Source organism: Macaca mulatta, chromosome 13 (genome assembly GCF_049350105.2).
Source record: "Macaca mulatta isolate MMU2019108-1 chromosome 13, T2T-MMU8v2.0, whole genome shotgun sequence".
Classification (NCBI taxonomy): domain Eukaryota; kingdom Metazoa; phylum Chordata; class Mammalia; order Primates; family Cercopithecidae; genus Macaca; species Macaca mulatta.
In genome coordinates, this window is record NC_133418.1 from 50,508,555 (window position 1) to 50,530,729 (window position 22,175).

Below are 22,175 nucleotides of genomic sequence, written 5' to 3' on the forward strand. Positions count from 1 at the left end.
TCACTGGAACTGAAAGGCCTGGTACAGAATTGTCTAGTCACCCTGCATTATAGCTTGCAAGACACCTAGGAAGCTTTCTCCCAGGACAACAAAGACCCCAGGACTGCCTCTACTCCTTCAGAAAACAGCACTGGGCTAATTAAAAATCAGTCTTTTGCTCTTTCCTGTGGAAAGAAAATTATCAATCTTAAGAGGAGTAAAAATGACTGGAATCCTTAGAGCACAAATATGACATTTTATTTTCTAGACTTTACTGATGTTTCTGGGGACGTGATTTCACTCTCAGCATATCCCAAACCTGCCTAATAAATAGTATTAGTTCGGTTTCTACTGTATATATAGCTCACTGTCTTAAGCATGGAAAAGTTGGTTTATTTTACCTTCCAAGGAGTGTCAGAGGCAGTGACTGCATCTTAGTATCCTGGCAGGAGACCTGATGCACCTGCTCTCACAGGCCATGAGAGCTACCCCCAACCCCGCAGAGCCCTCTGCAACCCCGCTCATTGGCATTAGGTCGACCAGGGCCTGTGGCTTTTCCAGAGTAAATGTGCCTTTGTAGGAGATGGGGTAATGGTAAATCCTTTGGAGAAGTCCAGTGTAAGAGATGGGCTGTAGTTAAAATACAACACACACACACACACAACACACATACAAAACACGTGCACATGCACGCATGCGCACGCACACACACAGAGTCTTGCTCAGGAGTGGGAACATCAGAGACCAAGAGGAAAGCAAGCCTGCTGGGAAGACCTCTTGCCCCCATGTTGGTTCTGGATGCCTCACACATATTGACATGGTCTCTGAGATATTCCCCTGTCACCCCACCACCTCTCCTATATTCAGGATTGAGGTCGTCCTTGGAAAGTAGAGTCTGCTGGGTCCCTCCTGAGCCAGAGAAGAAGAAAGCAGTTTAGATTTGATGCCCTCTGCTCAAAGACTCTAGAAGAGGTGACATGGAACATCACAGAAGTAGTTGTAGATGGTGGATTTGACATTGCTTTGGTGGTTTCTCGTTCAGTTAAGTGGACACTGATTTTAACTGCAAACCAAAGAAAAAAGAATGTAGAACCCTTTGGCATATATATATTTTTTGAGACAGTCTCATTCTGTTGCCCAGGCTGGAGTTCAGTGGCGCGATCTCGGCTCACTGCAACCTCTGCCTCCTGGGTTCAAGTGATTCTCGTGCCTCAGCCTCGCGAGTAGCTGGGATTACAGGCACGCACCACCATACCCAGCTAATTTTTGTATTTTTAGTAGAGACAGAGTTTCACCATGTTGGCCAGGCTGGTCTCAAACTCCTGACCTCAAGTGATCTACCTGCTTCAACCTCCCAAAGTGCTGGGATTACAGGCATGAGCCACCACATCCAGCCCCTTTTTCATATTTGTACCAAATATATTGGTGCATTTCCTTCACTGCCTGCTCTTCCTATACTATGTGTATGTGTTACTGGCTTGTTCCCAATAGGGCTGTGGAGTAGGAAAGGGAGAATGGGAGAGCCTGGGAGGACAGGGAATTTTAGGCCATGTCTCATAAGCTGGAGTAAAGTGAAGACCCCTTTTAAAGGGAAAATAAAGTCCTGTGGACCCACGAAAATGCATTTTTATATTTGTAGGGCCCCAGGAAGCCACATATTCCAATTTGAGAAATAATCTAACTAATTAGGGTTTTATTCCATAAAAATATCTTCTAATTATGAATTGTAACCCAAGTTTTGCTATTCCATCTAATAGAAGGAATTTTTTAAGATTATCATCAAAATGGAAGCAAAATTTAAAAGTTCAAGTGAAACGTTTCTACCCCTGAGAATACATTCCAGACCCCAATTCCAGACACTCCAGTTTGAGGAAGCCACAAAGCCTGATAACAAGGTCACCAACCACAGTGATTTTTCTGCAGCCCATGGGCATTGAGTTGGTTTCTGCCATTCTTCATGGAGTGGAAATCTCAACCCGCTTTCACTTCTTCATGGAGTGGAAGTCTCAACCCGCTTTCACTTCTAAGCAAAATGGGCACTGTATGTGTGATACAGATATAAACCTTGCTCTTGCCACATCTCAGGGATAGTGTCAATGCCCTATGGAAGGGAAAATGAAACGGCGCCAGAATCGTTTTACCTGCCTCATCTGGATAATTGTCTGAATCTCCCACTTCTCTTTGCTGTAGGACACCTGAACACATATGTTTTTCCTCTCTGAGTGCCCTGTCTGTTCTATAAATCCATCCAGACACCTAGACAGGGGGCCCAGCTGGTCTGGCTGCATAGCCCAGCAGGAACTCCCACTTCAGAGGACAGGGTCATCCTGCAGAGTATGAGGGGCCTGGGCCAGGCAGGGTGGCTAGATGTGTCTGGGCCTGAGGGTCAGGCACACTATGCAGATGGAGGATTGAGCAGAGACCCCTTCAGTTCCTGCCTTACAGAATAATGGCAAAGATCCAATAAGACAGTGTATGTGAAGGGGCTTGGTACCTGTGAAAGCCCCCTGAGAATGATAGTTCAATATCATTTTTTAAATGTATAATATTAATAATCATAACTATAAAGTTGAAACAAAGGCCGAGTAGCTCACTTTTATTCCTTTCTCAGAGACCCATGAGGGTGCCTTTGATATATGCCGCAAGGTTCCTAACCTCCAGGACAGTTTTGAAATACACAATCCAGCTGCCTGACATGTTAGATGTGAATGGGCTTGGGTGTCTGTACTTTTCTATTAAGTTCCAGATTACCTGGTTAAAAGATACACTATCCTAAAGAAATTTGATGGTTCCGTGAACCACATTTAACTTACATAACCATGTGAAGTCCCTGCTCTCACTCCAGTTGAGGCCCAACTAACTGCTGGTCCTCATTCCCACAGCAGGTCAGGGGCAGGAAAGAGGCCAGCCCAGGCATCCTTGTCCTTCTTGTACTGGCTCCATACCCTACATGGAAAGCAGCCCCTTGCTTCAAAGTTGCCCTCTGGATCATGTGAGAGCCCCTTGGAGAAGACATCTTGCACCTGGAGATGATAGACCCACAAACAGATAAGCATAAATTGGTGGGAGGTATGCTGATGGAGGTCTGCACAGGAAACTATAGGAGGAGAAACAGGAGCACATAGGCCCAGGTGGTGAGTGGTGGCAGAGGGGGCAGCACGGGCTTCCTGGAGCAGGTGACACCTGTCATGAGTCTTAAATGATAAGTAAAAATTAGCTAGAAAAGGCAGCTGGGAGGATTAAAGAAAAGGAAATTCATACATTTCTCTTTTCTAGCTTTATTGAGATATAATTGACAAAATTATATATGTTTAAGGTATAAAACATGATTTGATAAACATATCACATTGTGATATGTGATATGTGAATTGTGATATGTTTATCACATTGTGATATGATTGCCACAATCAAATTGGTTAACACCTTCATCACCACTCATAGTTACCTTTGTGCGTGTGTATGGTAAGAACACTTAAGATCTCTTTAAGCAAATTTCAAGTATGCAGTACAGTATTGTTAACGATAGTCACCATGCAGTACATTAGATCCCTGGAAAATTTTCATCTTTGACCAACATCTCCCCATCTTCCACATCCAACCCCTGGTAAACACTGTTCTGCCCTCTGTTTCTATGAGTTCAGCTTTTTCAGATTCCACATATAAGTGAGAACATGCAATAGTTCTGGCTTATTTCACTTAGCATCATGCCCTCCAGGTTCTTCCATGTTGAAACAAATGGCAGAATTTCATACTTTTTTATGGCTGAATAATATTCTGTTGTATATATTTATATATGCCACATTTTTTTTATCCCTTCTTCTGTCAGTGGACATGCAGGTTATTTCTGTTTTGGCTATTGTGAATAATGCTGCAGTGAACATGGGCATGTGGATATCTTTTTAAGATACTGATTTGGCCTCCTTTGGATGTATACCCAGAGATGGGATTGTTGGATCATATGCTAGTTCTACTTTTTATGTTTTGAGGAACTTCCAGATTATTTTCCATAATGGCTGTACCAATTTACATTCCCACCAACAGTGCACAAGTGTTCCCTTTTCTCCACATCCTCGCCAATACTAGTTACCTTTTGTCTTTTTGTAGCCATTCTAACAGTTATGAGGTGATATCTCACTATGGTTTTGGTTTTAATTTGCATTTCCCTGATGATTAGTGATGGTGAGCACTTTTTCATGTACCTATTGGCCATTTCTATGTTGTATTAGTCCGTTCTCATGCTGCTAACAAAGACATACCCGAGGTTGAGTAGTTTATAAAGAAAAAGAGGCTTACTGGACTCACAGTTCCACATGGTTGGGGAAGGTTCACAGTCATGGCAGAAGGTGAAGGAGGAGCAAAGGCATGTTTTACATCGTGGCAGACAAGAGAGCATGTGCAGGGGAACTGCCCTTTATAAAACTGTCAGGTCTCATGAAATTTATTTATTTATTTATTTATTGAGATGGAGTTTTGCTCTTATTGCCCTGGATGGAGTGCAGTGGTGCAATCTCGGCTCCCTGCAACCTCTGCCTCCTGGGTTCAAGCAATTCTCCTGCCTCAGCCTCCCAAATAGCTGGGATTACATGCGGGTGCCACCACGTCCAGCTAATTTTTGTATTTTTAGTAGAGATGGGGTTTCTCCATGTTGGTCAGGCTGGTCTCGAACTCCCAACCTCAGGTGATCTGCCTGCCTCGGCCTCCCAAAGTGCTGGGATTACAGGCGCGAGCCTCCCATGACACATGGATATTATGGGAGCTAAAATTCAAGATAAGATTTGGGTGGTGACGCAGCCAAACCATATCATACGTCTTCTTTAGAAAAACATCTATTCAGATCCTTGGCCTTTTTTTAAGGGTCTCACTGTGTTGCCCAGGCTGGACTTGAACTCCTGGGATCAAGCTATCCTCTTGCCTCAGACTCCTGAGGCACTGGGACAACAGGCACATGCTCCTGTACCTGGCTTCCTTTGCCCATTTAAAAATAGGATTATTTGGTTTTTTTGCTATTGAGTTGTATGAGTTTCTTATATATTTTGGGTATTAAGCCCTTATCAGATATATGGCTTGCAAATCTTTTCTCCCATTCTATGGGTTGCCTTTTCATTTTGTTGATTGTTTCCTTTGCCATGCAGAAGCCTTTTCATATGGTGGTGTTACATTAGTTTATTTTTGCTTTTGTTACCTATGCTTTTGGTGCCATATCAAAAAAAAAAAAAAATCACTGCCAAGACCAGTGTAAAATAACTTTTCTCCTGTTTTCCTTTAGCACTTTTATATTTTGAGGTCTTACATTTAAGCCTTTAATCCATTTCAAGTTAGTTTTTTGTCAGTGGTATAAGATGAAGTCCAATTTTATTCTTCTGCATGTGGATATCCAGTCTTTTCAACACCATTTATTGAAGAGACTAGTCTTTTCACTTTGGGTATTCTTACCACCCTTGTCAGATATTAGTTGACCATGTGTGTGTGCATTTGTTTCTGTGCTTTCTATTATATTCCCTTGGTCCATGTGCCTGTCTTTATGCCAGTACCATACTGTTTAGATTACTATAGCTTTGTAATATAATTTGAAATCAGGAATTACATCTTCTCAATCCTCACACCACCAGTAAAAGGGAGATATTATTATCCCCATCTTCATATTGAGAAACTAAGGTTCAAAGAGATGTAGCATAATGTAGATGTTAATCAGTGAAGGTGGGAAATAAAAACAGATCTATTGACTCCAAAGACTGTGCTTGCCCTTTCACTACATTACTTTCCTGTGTAAGATGTCATTGGTCAGTCACCATATTGGACCCAGGCTGATAATGATGTCCTTTCAAGTACCCAAATTGCTTTATGTTGAAAGGAATAGATAGGTAGGAAATAATAGGCCATAGCAGTTGGTTTATTTATTTTCTCTCTTCCTCCTTACCACACCTTCCCCCCAGTGTGAATATGTTAATAATTTAGGAAGTCAATACTTAGTAGCCAATCAATTTTGACTCGAGCAGAACTCATATGATGAATAGAATCATCAAACTGTGGTGAAAGTCAGTAGGAGCCAGGATTTCTACCCTGGGGGAAAAAAATGTGTTTTCTGGCTGTGAAAACCTCTTGAGAGGCCGTTAGGAGAAAGAGGATTAGAAGCAGCTTTAGAAATGTGGTTGCACTTCCACTTTTCTAGGCTGCTAATAAGAACTGGAGCCAAGATTTAAGAGAAACAAGGTTGGTCAAACCCAGCCGGGGTGTGTAGACCCTGGAGTCTCAGTATTCTCATCTGGAGAGTGAAAGATTGTTGCAGGGTGGCCAGTTGTCTCAATCTGCCCAGGACTGAGACATGTCCCAGGATAAGGGAGGTAGGACTTTCAGTGCTGAAACCAGGTTGGTCCTAGCCAAACTACATGGTTGTTCATGCCAAATTGCTATGAGTTGTTAAATGAGAGATAAATAGATATTAGATACCTCACATGGTGCATGGTGCATGGTAGGCACTTAACATATAGTTGGTTCACTTTATACACATTAACCCAATTTAAGAGCACCATGCCCAAATCTTTTTCCTCTACAAGTGGGCATTTGTTTGGTTTGGCTGCCCTCATTGGTACTGAGAAGCTTATGAGATCCTTCTGATGGGAGGAGTGTGAAAAATATTCAAGCCTTCATCTATTTGCCAGGTATTGAGCAATGCTGGGGTCACCAGAAGATCAAAATTACCTCAAGATGAGAAGTAAAGGAGAGAAAGGCTCTCTATTAAGACACTGGAACCTCACAAGGTTCCAAAGCCTTAGGATCAAAGACATGTTTCATGCTGTCTTTCTTTTCTGTTAAAGAAGGAGCATGGGTTAGGATAGAAAATAAGTTTATCTCTAAAACATCTCTTGCACTAAAGAGTTCCTGAGGCAGGCTACGTTTCAAACATAGGAGCAAAGACAATTGGCTTTCTTTTTTTTTCTTCTTCTTCTTTTTTTTTTTTTTTTTTTTGAGACAAAGTCTTGCTCTGACACCCAAACTGGCATGCAGTGGCACAATCTCGGCTCACTGAAACCTCCACTCTGGGTTCAAGCAATTCTCCTGCCTCAGCCTCCCGAGTAGCTGGGATTACAGGTGTGTGCCACCACACCTGGCTAATTTTTTTTTTGTATTTTTAGTAGAGATGGGTTTCCCCATGTTGGCCAGGCTGGTTTCAAACTCCTGACCTCAAGTGACTCAAGTGAGCCGCCCACCTCGGCCTCCCAAAGTGCTAGGATTATAGACGTGAGCCATGGTGCCTGGCCGACAATTGGCTTTCTTTTAGGGTTTGAAACTTTAGAATGGGGGTGGCTTCCTCACCTTTGTCTACTTAATTTGGATCTTGAAGGGAGTGGTGAAGTGGGGAGAAGTGAGAAAAGAGGAAAGGAGGAGGAAAAAGGAGAAAGGATAAAGATCATTCTAGACATTTTATGCTCCCCCCGACCCTGGGGCTGGGGAAGGAAGGCACATTAAAATTACCTCAAGGAAGCCTGTATCTATCCGTCTCTTTTCTTGCCCTTTGAAACCTTTAAACCAAGATCTCCCTGAATTTTCAGTGTATACTGCATTCCCTCCCTAGCCATGAGGGCTGTTCTCCTAAAAAACAAAAACAAAACACAAGCAAAAAATGCTATCAGGAGAGAATCTTGAGTTAGTGACCTTAAGATCTTAAGGGGAAATGGGTTGAGAGCCTGAATTTGCAAGTGAACCAATGAAAGTCCTAATATAAAGTTTTTATAACTTTATTCCATATGGTTAACTAAAATAGACTCCAGCCTCCTCACCACATTCTAGAGTAGGCCCACACCTTTGCTTAAATGTCTGTGAATTTCCAAGGCTTCTAGTCTCAATGTTGCCCTGGCTCCAAGTCCCTGCTTGGTGGATTCAGTCTCACTGTGCTTCACCTTTGGTATCTGTTCTCTGCTTTAACCTCTAGGAAAGCCCAGGTATGGAGTTCTGCCCTGCTGTGGTTTCCTCAAAATTGGTCATTTAAAGCATATAGGTGAGCAGCAGGCTTTGTTGAAGGTTCAGAACCATGGAGGGGGTTTACTTTGCAGAGATACTCAATTTTTTCTTTTTCTTTTTTTTTTTTTTTTGAGAAAGAGTCTCCCTCTATTGTACAGGCTGGAGTGCAGTGGTGTGATCTCTGCTCACTGCAACCTCTGCCTCCCAGATTCAAGCAATTATCTTGCCTCTGCCTCCCGAGTAGCCGGGACTACAGGCACCTGCCACCATGCCCGGCTAATTTTTGTATTTTTAGTAGAGGCAGGGTTTCACCATGTTGGCCGGGCTGGTCTTGAACTCCTGACCTCAAATGATCCACCCACTTCGGCCTCCCAAAGTGCTGGAATGATAGGCATGAGCCACTGCAACCAGCCAAGATACTCAATTTTTAAAATGAGATATTAGATATCCCTGTTCTTAAAAATCCTCTGGCCGCTGAAGATTTCCCCTTGGCCACCTGCCTCTATAGTTTCACCTTCCCACCATATTTTTGGCAACTCCCACCCCCCATCACTGCGCTCCTGAGTCTCCTCATATCTCCTTGCTTCTCGGTTTCTGAGTCCCCTCTCCTCAGTGCCCCTCTCCAACACACACACACACTCCACTCACTTTACCTGTCATATGATTTACCTCTGTCTCTCTCACCTTAACTCAGGGCAACTGGACACATAATGTGTTGAACTAAACACAAAGACCGTCTCTCAGTCTAGCCCTTACGCAGCATAAAAGAATTGAAAGAAGGCCAGGCATGGTGACTCATGCCTGTAATCCCAGCATTTCGGGAGGCTGAGGCAGGCGGATCCCTTGAGGCCAGGAGTTTGAGACTAGACTGGCCAACATAGCGAACCCAGTTTCTACTAAAAATATAAAAATTAGCTGGGTGTGGTGGCAGATGTCTGTAATCCCAGGTACTTGGGAGGCTGAGGCATAAGAATCTCTTGAACCCCGGAGGCGGAGGTCGCAGTTAGCTGAGATTGCACCACTGCACCCCAGACTGTGTGACAGAGTGAGATTGTGTCTCAAAAAAAAAAAAAAAAAAATCTGAAAGAGGCTTTAAATTTTCTTCTTTCTCCCTTCCCACTGGCCTCTGTCAGATGAAAGAAGCAGGATCAAGATTCAACTTCCTACTGATGTAATTAGGCTCCATACCCCTCTTGGCTTGGAAGGAAAAAGCAGAGCAACTTTTTAGTTTGGTTTTAAATGACAACTTCTTCATTATACTACATTTGTATCTACCAAAACAGAGCAATAAGGACAACATGCAAATTGAAGACTGTTGGTGACATTTTAAAATCTTCAATCATGAGTAATAATTGCCTTTTACCCTTTGGCTCTCCAGAAGCGTCTGCCTCTCCTCTGGTGCTCCAATGAGATGGATGTCATTGTTCTCTTTTTGCTGTTGGGTCTTGTAAACGCTCGAGGCCTTTCTGATTTCACACTGAGGTTGTTGCCCTTCCCAGGCTCGGAGGTCCAGAGTGGCATAGGGGACTCAGATGGGAAAGACAGCGGGATCTCTTATCTGAATTTCTCAGCTAGCCTTGACTGAGTCTCCCCTGACCCCCAATATACTTAGAGCTTCTCCAGCTTTGGCTCCATCCACAAGCACTTTTGGGGGGCTGGTCATGCGTGTGCCAGGCTCTGCCAGCCCCTCTGACCCAGTTGAGTTTCCTCCCTTATCCAGGGTCATGGCATGTTTCCTTGACCCCTCTTTCTTTCTTTAGACCTGCCCTGCCTTTGTTTACTCCCCGCTCTTTTACTTTTCACATGACTAGACTTAATCTAACTATTCTATGACAGTAGCTCAATATTCTTTTATAACCTTTACACTTATGGTTTTCAAGAATGTACTCAGAAAAAAAATCTTCACGCTCTAGAATTTCATACAAAGGGGACTCATGATTAAGAAGGTAATTTTATCACAATGCCAGAAACCTATTTGAACTGGCTTGGGGAAGGAGAGAGAGAACGGGTGTGGGGAGAGATTGTTTATATTATAAGAGCAAAGGAGTTTCTCACAGTCCCAAAGCAAAATGAAGAGCCAGGCTCAAGTGGGTGAGCTCAGTGCCCTCTCAGCTCCCTCTCTGGGTGTACACAGCCCTTTCTCACAGCTTCGCCTCTAGGCTGCTTCCTCTCTTTGCAGCCCAACACTTTCTGCCTCTTCCATTTACCAGCTCTATCTCCCAGAAACCATCAGGAAAGGCCCAGCTAACTCAGAGACCCAATTCAAAATTCACAGGCTTGGGTCAGGTGTCCGGTGAATCATTCTTGCTCCAACTCATTGTGGCCAGGAGCACGGGTCACATGTCACACAAACATGGCTGCCCAGGGTGATCCTTATGGGAAGGGAGACATGGGCTAGGCAGACATCTCAAAGCTACCTACCCCAGGAAGGATTCCTGTGAACACAGCAAGACAGCAGATTCTCTCCTCTTCCTCTCTCAGAGGGCACACTTGGAGTTTGTATACAGCCTTCTAGAAAAAGAATATTATTGCCCATGAAAGTAGGACTCAGGGCCTCCAACATTCACTTCACACAGTTGGCAAGAATGGCTTTGGCTTCTTTGGGTTCTCTCTCCCACTCCCCAATAGTCAGTGGCCTTGAGTCACCCAAATCCCACCGTCCCTGCCCCCTCTGCTTCACCTTCAGCTCCATTTCCTTGTTCTTGGCTCCTCTCTTGCTGAGGCCAGCCTCATCACATACACTCCTGAGTGTCAGGCAGTCAAATTCATTCACCCAGCAAATATGCATTGAGCACACATGCTGCGTGAACCCATGTCAGGGGCCAGCAGTGCGATGTGAACAAGATAGGCCCTGACTTTACGAAGCTGACCATGCAGCCACCCACCAGGGAGCCGATGAGAGAGGGAATGTCTGAAAGGACTTTCCCAGAGCTGAGGACCCCAGGATCGTGTCCTGATGTTGACTTCCAGATGGCCATAATGGCTCCCAGATCTTTCCTAAGAGTTGAAGTCCATACTGCTTGCTAGTTTGCAGGCCACTAGATCATTTTGTTCTAAGTCAGTCCCAACCCAGTTAAAGTATGATTCTATGTGTGGCTTTAGTGTGCCTCCTGAAGCGGTCCCCACCGAGGTTGTGTTTCTCCCAGCAACTGCTGTTAGAATCCATTCCTATAGTTGGGTTGGCGCTATGCGACTCTTGCTGTTAGCTATAGAACAGAGGGGCTGTTACCTGTGGCATTTCTCATTATGTGGATTAACTTCTGATGTGCTGCACACATGTGGGACCTGCAGGGCATTAGAGAAACCCTGACCCAGTAGCCCAGCATGTGGTGAGCTAAACCTTCTGTGGGCAGAAGGGAGGGGTAGAGACAGCGTAGGGGCCTGGGATGGAGGGGCAGAGGTAGCATGGGAGGAGCATGGAGTCTAGAAGCTGAGAAGGATTGGGCCCTTGGAATATTTAAAGGGAACAGGCTGGTGACTGGTAGTAATGGAGGAAGCGTCTCACCTGCTGGCATCAACAATAATAGCAATATCAACTATTGAGTGACTGGTGTACACAAGTGCTGTGCCAGCCAGTCACATTACATATATTATCTCATTGGATCCCCACCACAGTCCAGTGACGGGGCCATGATTATTACCACTTCATAGATGAGGAAACTAAGGCTCAGGGGGAGCTTGATGCCTTGCCAGGATCCTATTGCTGGTAATAGCAGAGTCCGGAGTTGAGCCCAGGTCTGGGCTCTTAAAGCACAGGAATAAAGAGGATCTTTTTGGGATCCTTGGCTATCTTTTTTTTGGTATTGAGGCCACCCACAGGGCCTGACTTGGTGTGGCCTGCTGTGGCCACTCAGAGTTGGGTCAACCTCAGCCACAGTGCAGTGCAAGCTGAAGAGCCTGGGACCCTCAGGTAGGGCCTGGCATCCTCTGCTTCTGTTTTCTCAGCTTTAAAACGGGCATACTTGTGGCCAGGTGTGATGGCTCACTCCTGTAATCCCAACACTATGGGAGGCTGAGGCAGGAGGATTGTTTGAGCACAGGAGTTCGAAACCAGCCTTGTAAAATGTAGTGAGACCCTGTCTCTAAAGATGAAAAAATAAAATGGGCATACTTGATCCCCGAGCCTCAGGTCTGAAAATGTCACCGGTGGAGCCAGCCGCAATGTGGCAGTGTAGTGGGAGGATGTCTGATGTCTGCTCTCCCCCAGGCTCTGCTAACCTGTGTTGGGGCCTAGGGGGCCTCTGGGGTAACCTGGGTCTTGGTTTTCTCATCCGTGAAATGAAGGGTTTGGACTTGTCCGTCACTAAGCTCCCTCCCAGCTCTAAGACTTAGTGAATTCAGGGTTTGTAACTTCCTGGAGCAGCCGCCACTCAGTGACCTCTAATCAACCTTGGCACATTCTAAGTACTCAGTAAGCACTTGTTAAACCAAACCCAGGAGATTAGGAGTTTCTCAGAAGAGCAAAATAATTCCTCAGTGGATTTCACCCCACACTCTGAAGTGACCAGCTTCCACTGTCCGTGGGCTCTCAGAAAACACCTGCTGAGTGGTGACACTTGTTACTTTGCCTGAGAGATGGAGGAACAGGAAGAGGATCAGGAGTTTGGGTTTAAAGTTGGGGAGGAAAGAAACCAGCTACATAGCACATTATCGAAGCACTGCTTGGTCAGCGTGAGACCCCACAGCAAACACTCCCCTCCAGCAACCCCACTCCACCCTTGGGGCTGTGTGGTGGAGAGGAAGGGACCTGCCAGGTTTCTCTCCAGCCAGCTCTCCTGCTGCCAAGGCTCCTAAGGAGGCCCTGGGGAGTCTCACAGCAAATCCTACCCCTGCCTTTATAAAGGGGCCTCTGGAGAGGAGCCTGGGCTCCTAGAGACCCCAGGCACATGGGAAGCACTCATGGGGAAGGGGGTAAAGGGGCAGTTTTGCCAGTCCTCTCACAGGTCCTTAGCTGCCACCACCCCTGCTGCTGTGGAGACCCAGCTTCCTGCTTGAGGCTCTGCTGCAGCCACTGAGCCTTTCTCTCTCCAGTGCACCTGAAATTTCTCTCTCTTTCACTTCTCTCTCTCTCTCTTGCTCACCTCTCTCTCTTGCTCACTTCTCTCTCTCTCTCTCTCTCTCTCTCTCTCTCTCTCTCTCTCGGATCTTTAATTAACTCTCAGTGTAGTTTTTCTCTCTCAAACAGTTTTGCATAATCTTTCTCACACTTACACTTACCACATCTGTATTCTCTCTACATATAGCCTCTCTCTCCACCTCCCCAGTCCTTCACACATTCCTTTTCTCTCTCTCTTTTTCTCCCCGCAAACCCCTGTCTCTCCCCACGCCTCCCCGGTGCTTAACTGGAAACAAAAGTGAGTTTGTTGTGTGAAGAAGAGGACCTGTGGAAGTAGCAGCCAGGGAAGCAGCAGCAGAAGCAGGCTGGGGCCAGAGGCAGCATCGACAGCCAGGGACCCCAGCGTTCAGCTGTTCCAGGGAGCAGGTAATGCCCCAGGCAGGACTGGTTTGCATCCTGCTCTCTGCCTGTCTCCTCTCTCCAGGACCCGTCCATTTATTTGCCTTCTTGTCTGGCCTTGAAGGGGAAAGGGGATTCCCGACTTATGGAATGGCAGGCACAGGGGCCCAAGGAGTGGCATGCCCTACTCTTCAGAGAACTGTGTGTGGTCTGCTGTGGCTGGGGTCGGGGCGGCTGGGTGAGGGACATGCTAGAACCTAGAAAGGCAGGTTAGGGCTAGATTACGAGGGATGGTTTGAGCCATGTCACTGACCCCTAGGCTTTAGGCAATAGAGAGACATGGAAAGTTTTTCAACTGGTGAATAACATAATCAAATCTACATTTTATTTTATTTTATTTTATTTTATTTTATTTTTTATTTTCTTTTTCATGCCATCCTCCAAGGTACATCAAATTTAAAAGAGTAGTTACTGATTTATAATCCCAGGGAGAATTGGTGTGGCCCCTCAGAATCAAGCAGTCACAGTTTTCTCAATTTGAAGAAAAAATAAGGTTATTTTCTCAATTGTTGGTTTTTTGTCTATAAAATTTCTTTAAACATTTGGTGTCTGCTAGCAAGTGTCAGCAATCAATAAGACAGTGGAAAGGATGTAAGTTAAAGGAATAGGCTGGGCCCAGTGGCTCATACTTTTAATCCTGGCACTTTAGGAGGCTGAAGCAGGTGGATTTCTTGAGCTCAGGATTTTGAAACTAGCCTGGGCAACATGGTGAAACCTTGTCTCTACAGAAAATACAAAAATTAGCCAGGTGTGGTGACATGAGCTAGTACTCCCAGCTACTCTGGAGGCTGAAGTGGGAGGATCACTTGAACCCAGGTGGTGGAGGTTGCAGTGAGCCAAGATCATGCCACTGCACTTCAGCCTAAGCGAAAGAGTGAGACTCTGTCTCAAAAAAAAAAAAAAAAAAAAAAAGAAAGAAAAAGTAATAGAAAAATTCAGAAATTTAAAATTCATTTAAATACATGAGTCCGTTGAGCTCTGTACAGATAATAGTGTGTTCTGCTAGTAAAATGATTTCTAACTCATATGTATAGTATTTTATGGTGCTATTCAAAGAGAACCATGACTCCCAGGAGCCCATTGTGTGAACATGTTTGAAATGGTTTTTTGTTTTGTTTTGTTTTGTTTTGAGACAGAGTCTCGCTCTGTCGCCCAGGCTGGAGTGCGGTGGTGCAATCTCGGCTTACTGCAAGCTCTGCCTCCCAGGTTCACGCCATTCTCCTGCTTCAGCCTCCTGAGTAGCTGGGACTACAGGCGCCCACCACCACGCCCAGCTAATTTTTTGTATTTTTAGTAGAGACGGGGTTTCACCGTGTTAGCCAGGATGGTCTCAATCTCCTGACCTCGTGATCCGCCTGTCTCAGCCTCCCAAAGTACTGGGATTACAGGTGTGAGCCACCACGCCCAGCCTGAAATGTTTTAAAAGCACACTCTACTGCTACATAGGGAATGGGGTTAAATGGGACAACCAAAGGCAATGGCAGCAGTAAGTGGCTATTGCAGTGATAGGAGCAGATGATGAGAGCCAGAACCAAGATGGTGGCAATGGGTTGGAAAAAAAGGAGAGAGTCAAATAATGTTTATGAAGCAAATGAAAGACCTTAGTGTCCATTTGGACATGAATGGTAAAAAAAAAAGGAGCTTCAAGAATGAGTCTAGCATTGTCTAGATGGGTAGATGGCTAGAGGTGCTATTAATCAAAACAGAGGAGAGCAGGGCTGGGTTGATGGAATAAGGGAGGCAGAGCTGTTTTGAATATGTTGAGGGTGACCTGAGAAGGCTGCCGAGCTCCCAGAAGGAGCAGTCCAGTTGTTGGCTGGAATGTTCAGTACACATGGGTGTATTGCCTGGACACAAGGGTGACCTCGTTTATAAAATGACACCGCAAATAACATGAGCTAGCCCAGAAAGAGTGTGAAGAGAGAAGAGAGAACAAGATGAAGCAGAATCCTGGGGAAGATCAAGATTTAAGTGTTAGCCGGGCAAGAGGAACTAGGGGAAGATATTGAGAGAGAATCTTCAAAGAGAGGGAAAATATCAAGAAACTGCCCTGTTATAAGAGCCATAAGTCACATTTCAGTTCAGAGGGACCAATCATCACCTCTGAAGTTCCAGAGAGATAAGCCAGACCATAGCTTCTCAGTGCTGTTGGTTTGATTGATTTTATTAGCTTATTGGTTTGACAATTAAAATAACAAGAGGGATCTGAGGGCAAGGGTTGTGAATTTGGGTGCATGGCAATAAATGAGATTAATGAGACACTAGTAAGAAGTAGTGGGGACTGTGGCAAACTAAAAAGTATATGCTTACCTAAGAAGGCACCATCATCAACTCTCATGGATTGTTGCCAAGCAGGAACGTGGGCACAGTGATCAGAACATCTGACTTTTCAAGAAAAGTCAGAGATCTGGATTTCTGTATGAAATCTTACAATTCTTTATTTTAGCAATACTTTCAAAAACTTTCATACTCTGCGAGGCCTGAATTAAACACACCTTTGAACTGTCAGTTTGAAACCTCTGCCTTTGTCAATGTCCTTAGCGCGGTGGGGGCTGCGCCAGTGACAGCAGGCCGGGTAGTGGTTGGGCAAGGAGGAGATGGAGACCATGAGCACAGACCACTACTTTAGGAAGTGTGGGTAAAAGAAAGAAGAAAGCAAGCAGGAGAGCTAAGGAGACAGGCAGGGTCGGGGAGGCTGTCTTGGGTCGGAAGAGCTGTTTCTAGGCTAAGAGAAAGAGGGTGGAGAGAGGGAAGTTGAAGATCCAGGTTGAAGAAAGACTAGATGATGAAATAAGGATCGGAAAGAGTCGAGGGGTTGGAAGAAAGGATGTTGATGGATTTCGTGCCTGGAGGCCTTTATTTTCTTGGTGAAGTGGGGTAGAAGATGAATCAAGAAGCTTGAAGAGAGGAGCAAAGGTTAGGGACAGCCTCAAGGGACACAGGAAGGGTGCTGACAAGGATGCATGGAAGGTTGCTACACTTGAGACCTGCTGAGGGGAAACCCTTACAGTGGGTCTTATGGGCCTGGGTGTGGGTGTTGGTGGTGAGGGGCTAAGCACCTCTTACCTTCCAAGCCCTGTGTCAGGCATTTCATTCTCTTACCTGATGTATTCCTCCCAGCAGTCCTGCTCACTCAACTGAGTTCACTCGTGAATAAGTGGCAGCCCCGAGAATCACACCTTTGTCTGGCTGGATTGGAAGTCCATTTGGTTCCACCACACTACCACTCCGTGCTGCCATCCCCACCCCACCTACCCCCCCGCCCAAGCCCTCAGACACATCTGCAGAGGAGACTGGGCCAGTGAATTCTTGTCTGGGCATTGCCTGGCTAGTTTTATTGGGAAGTCAAAGGGGGAAGAATGGAGGATGTGATGAAGAAAAGAGTAGAGGTCCATGAAGAAATAAGTGAGAACAGAAGGGAATGATGAACTGAGGAAAGAAGCTGGAGGAAGGCAAGACCTGATGAGGCCTAGGAGACAGTGAATGAGAGATTGCATCGGGACAGGGCAGTGGGGTTGGTGAGGAGGGACTGCGTTCCTAAAAATTTCAATATGAGGGTAAAGATAAGGGGAAAGGAGGTGAGTTAAAGATGACTCCAAGGTGTCTAGCCTGTGCAGTGGGGTGGGCAGGGATGCCTTTAGTCACAGCATTGGTCACCACTTTGACATCATGCCATCTCTCTATCCCTTGCTCACGTGCTAAACCACACTCACCAGCACTTTTCCACCACAGGGTGCCTGGAACATGCAGAGCACTCTTCCTCCAGATCTGCAGAGTGGCTCGTTCTCATTTTTCAAGTCACAGCTTCAGTGTCCCCTCCTCAGAGAGACCTTTTGAGACCATGATATCTACTGTAGGTCCCCTGGTCATTTTGTTTATTTTAGACAACTTATTGAAATGGTCATTTATGGATTTGTTGACTTGTTTATTATCTGTCTCTGTCACTAGAGCACGTGCTTAAGAGAGCAAGGACACATAGGTCTTCTTCATAGCTTTATTTTCCAATACCTAGAATAATGATTGGCACATAGTAGGCATTCACGAGAGAGAGAGAGAAATGAAGAGAAGGAAGGAAGGAAAAGAAAGAAAAAGAGAGAAAGAACACAGGTGAAATGTGTTTGGGAGAGGGATGTTGAGTTTTGAGGTACCTGGGAGACACCCAGGAAGTGACTTCCAATGGGCAGTTGGAAAGCAGGCTGGAGGCTCAGGAAATGGACTGCCACCTTGCCCAGGAAGAAAGTGGGCCCACATGGTACAAGGGTGTGCAAGCTGTCCTTTTGCATGGCTGACTGCCTTTTCAAGACCAGTGTTGGGAGTTGGCTGGTATGGGGCCTGGCGGGAAGAAGAACCCCTCTGGTGGTAAGCTGAAGTTGGATCAGAGTGCTTCTCACTTCTCTCTTTAGTTCTGTTCCTGGTTCTTGCTGCTGCCCTGGCTTCGACCATTTCCCATCATTCTTCACTGCCAGCTACAAGACCCAGGATCTGAATGCAGACTAAATATTTTCATCCTTTTATCTTAAAGAGTATCTCGCCCACCTCTGATTCATGGTGACAGGAGTCCAGCTTCACCCAGGAGCTGGACTTAGTTTTACAGAATTAGAAAATGCTTTTCCCTTGTGCTTGCCTCCTACTCCATTTCTGCTGGCCTTGTGGTCCTCCTTCCTTCCATGGGACACTCAGCAGACCTGCTGCCCCTCTTTTGCAGGGTCCCCAGCTGCTGAGCAGCTCCAGGACATCCTGGGGGAGGAAGATGAGGCTCCCAACCCCACCCTCTTCACAGAGATGGACACTCTGCAGCATGACGGAGACCAGATGGAGTGGAAGGAGTCAGCCAGGTAAGGTGGGGCCCCATGAGGCAGGTGGGCACTTCAGTCTTGCACAGCCTGGGCTTGCCTGACCCTCCTAGAGGGAAGGGGCGCCTTGTACCTTGAGAGCTTCCTGGTCCACAAAGACCTTCCCACCTGCCTTCCTTGGTGTCCAGAAGTAAGGAGCAAACAGAACCTTATGACTTTCTCTTCATCCTCAAAGAAATTAAAGTTCAAGTGGGAAGACAGAACAGTCACCCATGAAACTCTGAGAGTAATACAAAGGCATATACCATTGTCCCTCCATATCCATAGGGCATTGATTCCAGGACCCCCTGCTGATGCCGAAATCCACATATATTCAAGTCTCCCAGTTGGCCCTGTGGAACTGCCTATATGAAACATTGGCCCATATATGCAGGTTTTGCATCCCATGAATACTGTATTTTTGACCCCATTTGGTTGAAGAAAACCTGTGTGTAAGTGGGCCCATGCAGCTCAAAACCCATGTTGTTCAGGGGTCAACTGCATTCTTGTCGTCGTCGTTGTCATTTTTCCAGAGATGGGGTCTCATTCTGTCACCCAGGCTTCAGTGCAGTAGGGTAATCATAGCTTACTGCACACAGGCTCAAGCTCCTGGGCTCAAGCGATCCTCCTGCTTCAACCTCCCAAGTAGCTGGTACTTTGGGCACATGCCACTGCATCCAGCTAATTATTTTTATTTTTTGTAGCAATGAGGTCTCACTTTTTTTACCCAGGACGTTCTTTAATATAAAATGGTTCAAGCTAAATGCTATAAAAGGGAAAGTACCAAGCAGGCTGGGGTAGACAGTGAGGGCTTCCTGGAGGAAGGAGAAGGTGTGCCAGGCACATCGAGTCTGAATGGTGGGAAAAAAATCCAAATGGAGAGGGCTAGTGGGGCACTGAAGAAAAGGGAACTGGCAGAGTTTGGGGCTGCAGAGTTGGAGACATGGAGCAAAGCATGGGGAACAGAGAGCTCTCCATATATAGGGAGAGCAGAAGCTGGAGGGGAGCCGCACGGAGAAGCCACAGGAGGCAAGGGAAGGGCAGGGTAAGAGTGGTTGGCACTGCTCATATCCCCAGTGCGTGGGACAAAGGGGCCTTGGGACTTAACTGGACTGTTCAGCAGTGCCCAATGCTCCCAAGAGCCCAAGGGGAAGGAAAGCTATGGGAAGAGGCAGCAGGAAGGACCTTCGGACAGGAAGACAGACTGTGCCGATGTTTCTCCACCTTCTTTACATGATGCCACTCTGTCCCCAGGAGAAGAATTTAATTTGATTTAAATCAACTTTATTAAATTAAAATTTAATTTCTTTCATTAGAAATAAAGAATAAGAGCTAGGCACGGTGGCTCATGCCTATAATCCCAACAACACTTTGAGAGGCCAAGACAGGGAGATTGCTTGAGCCCACGAGTTCAAGATCAGCCTGGGCAACATAGGAAGACCTTATCTCTACAAAAAAAAAATCAAAATAGAAAATTAGGTAGGCATGGTGGCATACACCTATAGTCTCAGCTACTCGAAAAGATGAGGTGGGAGATCACTTGAGCCAGGGGAAGTTGAGGCTGCAGTGAGCCATGATTGTGCCATTGCACTCCAACTTGGGCAACAGAGTGAGACTCTATCTCAAAAAAAAAAAAAAAAAAAGGAATAAGATTTGTCAGGCCGAGTGTAGCTGTAGAGTACCACAAGCCCTTGTAATATCTAAAATATTTTCACTCCTCCAAGAACCAGTTTTTGCTTCCTTGGGGGCAATTATGCCCAAGTTGAGAGTGCATGGACTCAACTATGCCCAGGTCTGTCTCTGCATGGGGCCCACCGTGACAGCCAGAGCCTGAGCTGTCCACAACCACAGCCTGGGCTCTTCCCTCGCTCATCTCCATCACTAGCCTGGGTAGTTGCTGTGTAGAGCCAGAAGGCACAGGTTTGGACACCCCAGGTTTTCCCCACTCCAGGTACCCTGCAGGGGTATCTGGAAGAAAGGCCACTAGGTGGACTAGCAAATAAATCCCTGTGGGCCTCAGAGAGGAACAAATCCCCAGCCCCACAGCTGGGCCTGGTCCCTGTGTGGAAGCCATTGAATTTCTTCCTATGATCCCATTCTTTGAACACTTACTGTGTTGATCGATTCACAGGCTTGTCTCTTGCAAGTTGCACAGTGACCCTGAGTGGGCGAAACTTTCATTATCCCTGTTTTATAGATAGGAAACTGAGGTGAAGGGGAACAAGTAGCTCACCAGGGTTCAGAGCATGTAAGTAGCTGAATATGGATTCCAGTCCAGGTCTCTCTGACTCCCCACTTGAGAGATAATGGACTTTGTCTTCCCTTCATCATTTTCTCAGCCCTTTCTCTTTCTGTCTCTAACTTCCAGTGACTGTTTTGACTTCCAGGGGAGGACATAGGTCTGGAAGCAATTCTGTTGGGGTCAGAGATACATGGGGAGAGCTGCAGAGCCCAGGATGCCTATCCAAGATTGACAGGGAAGGGGGACGTTTCAAATGACCAAGACCCACCCTGGGCTATTATATCTTAACACCTCTGAGGGGCCAGGGCCTGAAGCCACTGCCTGCCCTGAACGAGGGCCTTTCCTGCCCAGGGTGGGCAAATAGAGAGGAGGAAAGCTGGGCAGGGTCTTCTCAGAGGCCCAGGAAGGAGAGGTTGCCTTCTCCACACCCTGGACAGAGTCTGCATCCAGAACTCCTGGCCATGGTTGCCAGGACCAGACCCTCCACGAGGGCCTATCACACACACCCATGGAGCCCTTGCCAAGAGGGCCTTATGGCCCCCAGAGACCTGACTATTGCCAAAGGCAAAACACATTGTCTCTATTCTCTCAGAGTATGGATTCACAAAGCCCTCTGCACTCCAGACCCAGTGATGGAACCGAGAAACTGTACATGAGGCTGTTTCTAGAAGGGGTCTTCTCTTAAAATGTTAAGGGGTCTGGCAGTTGCCATCTGCAAAGTGGTGGGTTTCCCTGCAAAGCAGGCTTTCTGAAGATGGCACCTGAGGAGGTCCTGGAAGAAGGGCCATCCGGACCTCAGGATAGCCTGGCTCCAACCAGCAGTGAAAAGAAAGTAATGACTAGAAGTTAAAGTGGCTGAACCCAATTCTAGGCAGATCCTAAAGAGGAGTAGCTTGAAGGCCAGCTTGGGGACAGGAAAATGTGAGAGAAGAGTAGCTTTCTCGACTTCTGCTCCACCCTCTTCTACTCTCTACAGCTAATCCCATCTGGTTTCCAGATAACTGTCCAAGGTATGACCAGCAAGCCCCTAGTGAAGTCCGAAGAAGGGTTTGACCGTTGGCCAAGAAGCCCACCATGGCCTGATCAGTTTTTCTGGGTCCTCCTCCAGGCAAACTACAAGGTTAGAGGTGCCTGGGTCAGAGCTATTTGAGGCCTGTCACCCCCACAAAAAAAGAGAAAGCAGTTTCCTCGGTTGACAGGCCAGTGGAGCTACTCAGGGAAGCTAGAGATGTCAGATGTTTCGAGAATCTAAGAATCAGCAAATCATAATGGATTCTGGCCTTCTTAGAGTAACAGGAGAAAATGATGGGGAGTAGGGGATAGCCCCTCACACAGACACTCAGGCTCCAAGAGGGTTATGGATTCACAATACCCATGTCAAAGAGAATCGGGGAGGGGACCCTTTAATAAAAGTATTTAATTTGCTGCAGGGAGTGTTTGCTTTATTGAGTTAGGAGATTAACAGAGTGAAAATCTCAAATCCGCAAGGAATTTTCCCTGGCGGTGCTTTGTCAGGAGTTATTAGTTTGGGGGATGTTTCAGGCCCTTGGAGGAGTCACTCCTGGAGGGATTTAAATGGCTTTTTGAGCTCTGCTGAGCCTTGTGCCATGCACATAATGGGGACTGTGTGTGCAGCGTCATTTCTAAT

At 46.2% G+C, this 22,175-nt stretch overlaps 2 protein-coding genes across 17 annotated transcripts in view; both read left to right on the forward strand.

The window, feature by feature from the left end:
* Positions 1 to 22,175, forward strand: part of SLC4A5 (solute carrier family 4 member 5) — a 144,108-nt gene that overhangs the window by 56,885 nt on the left and 65,048 nt on the right. For 12 of the 15 annotated variants that reach the window (XR_013402681.1, XR_013402680.1, XM_077959216.1 and 9 more), the window contains one exon: positions 18,159 to 18,288. Coding sequence is in view for 13 of the 15 variants with exons in the window: in XM_077959216.1 (XP_077815342.1) it covers positions 18,159 to 18,288 (130 nt within the window). In the remaining 2 variants the exon portion in view is untranslated. Of the gene's footprint in view, positions 1 to 12,577; positions 13,421 to 18,158; positions 18,289 to 22,175 lie in introns of those variants that run through there. The other 3 variants (XM_077959225.1, XM_077959224.1, XM_077959228.1) reach the window with 1 other exon arrangement.
* Positions 1 to 22,175, forward strand: part of BOLA3 (bolA family member 3) — a 190,764-nt gene that overhangs the window by 16,279 nt on the left and 152,310 nt on the right. Inside the window, exon 1 of one of the 2 annotated variants that reach the window (XM_077958504.1) lies at positions 11,609 to 11,613. The exons of the other annotated variant lie outside the window; for it this stretch is intronic. The gene's annotated coding sequence lies outside the window, so the exon portion shown is untranslated. Of the gene's footprint in view, positions 1 to 11,608; positions 11,614 to 22,175 lie in introns of those variants that run through there. 2 annotated transcript variants of the gene reach the window in all.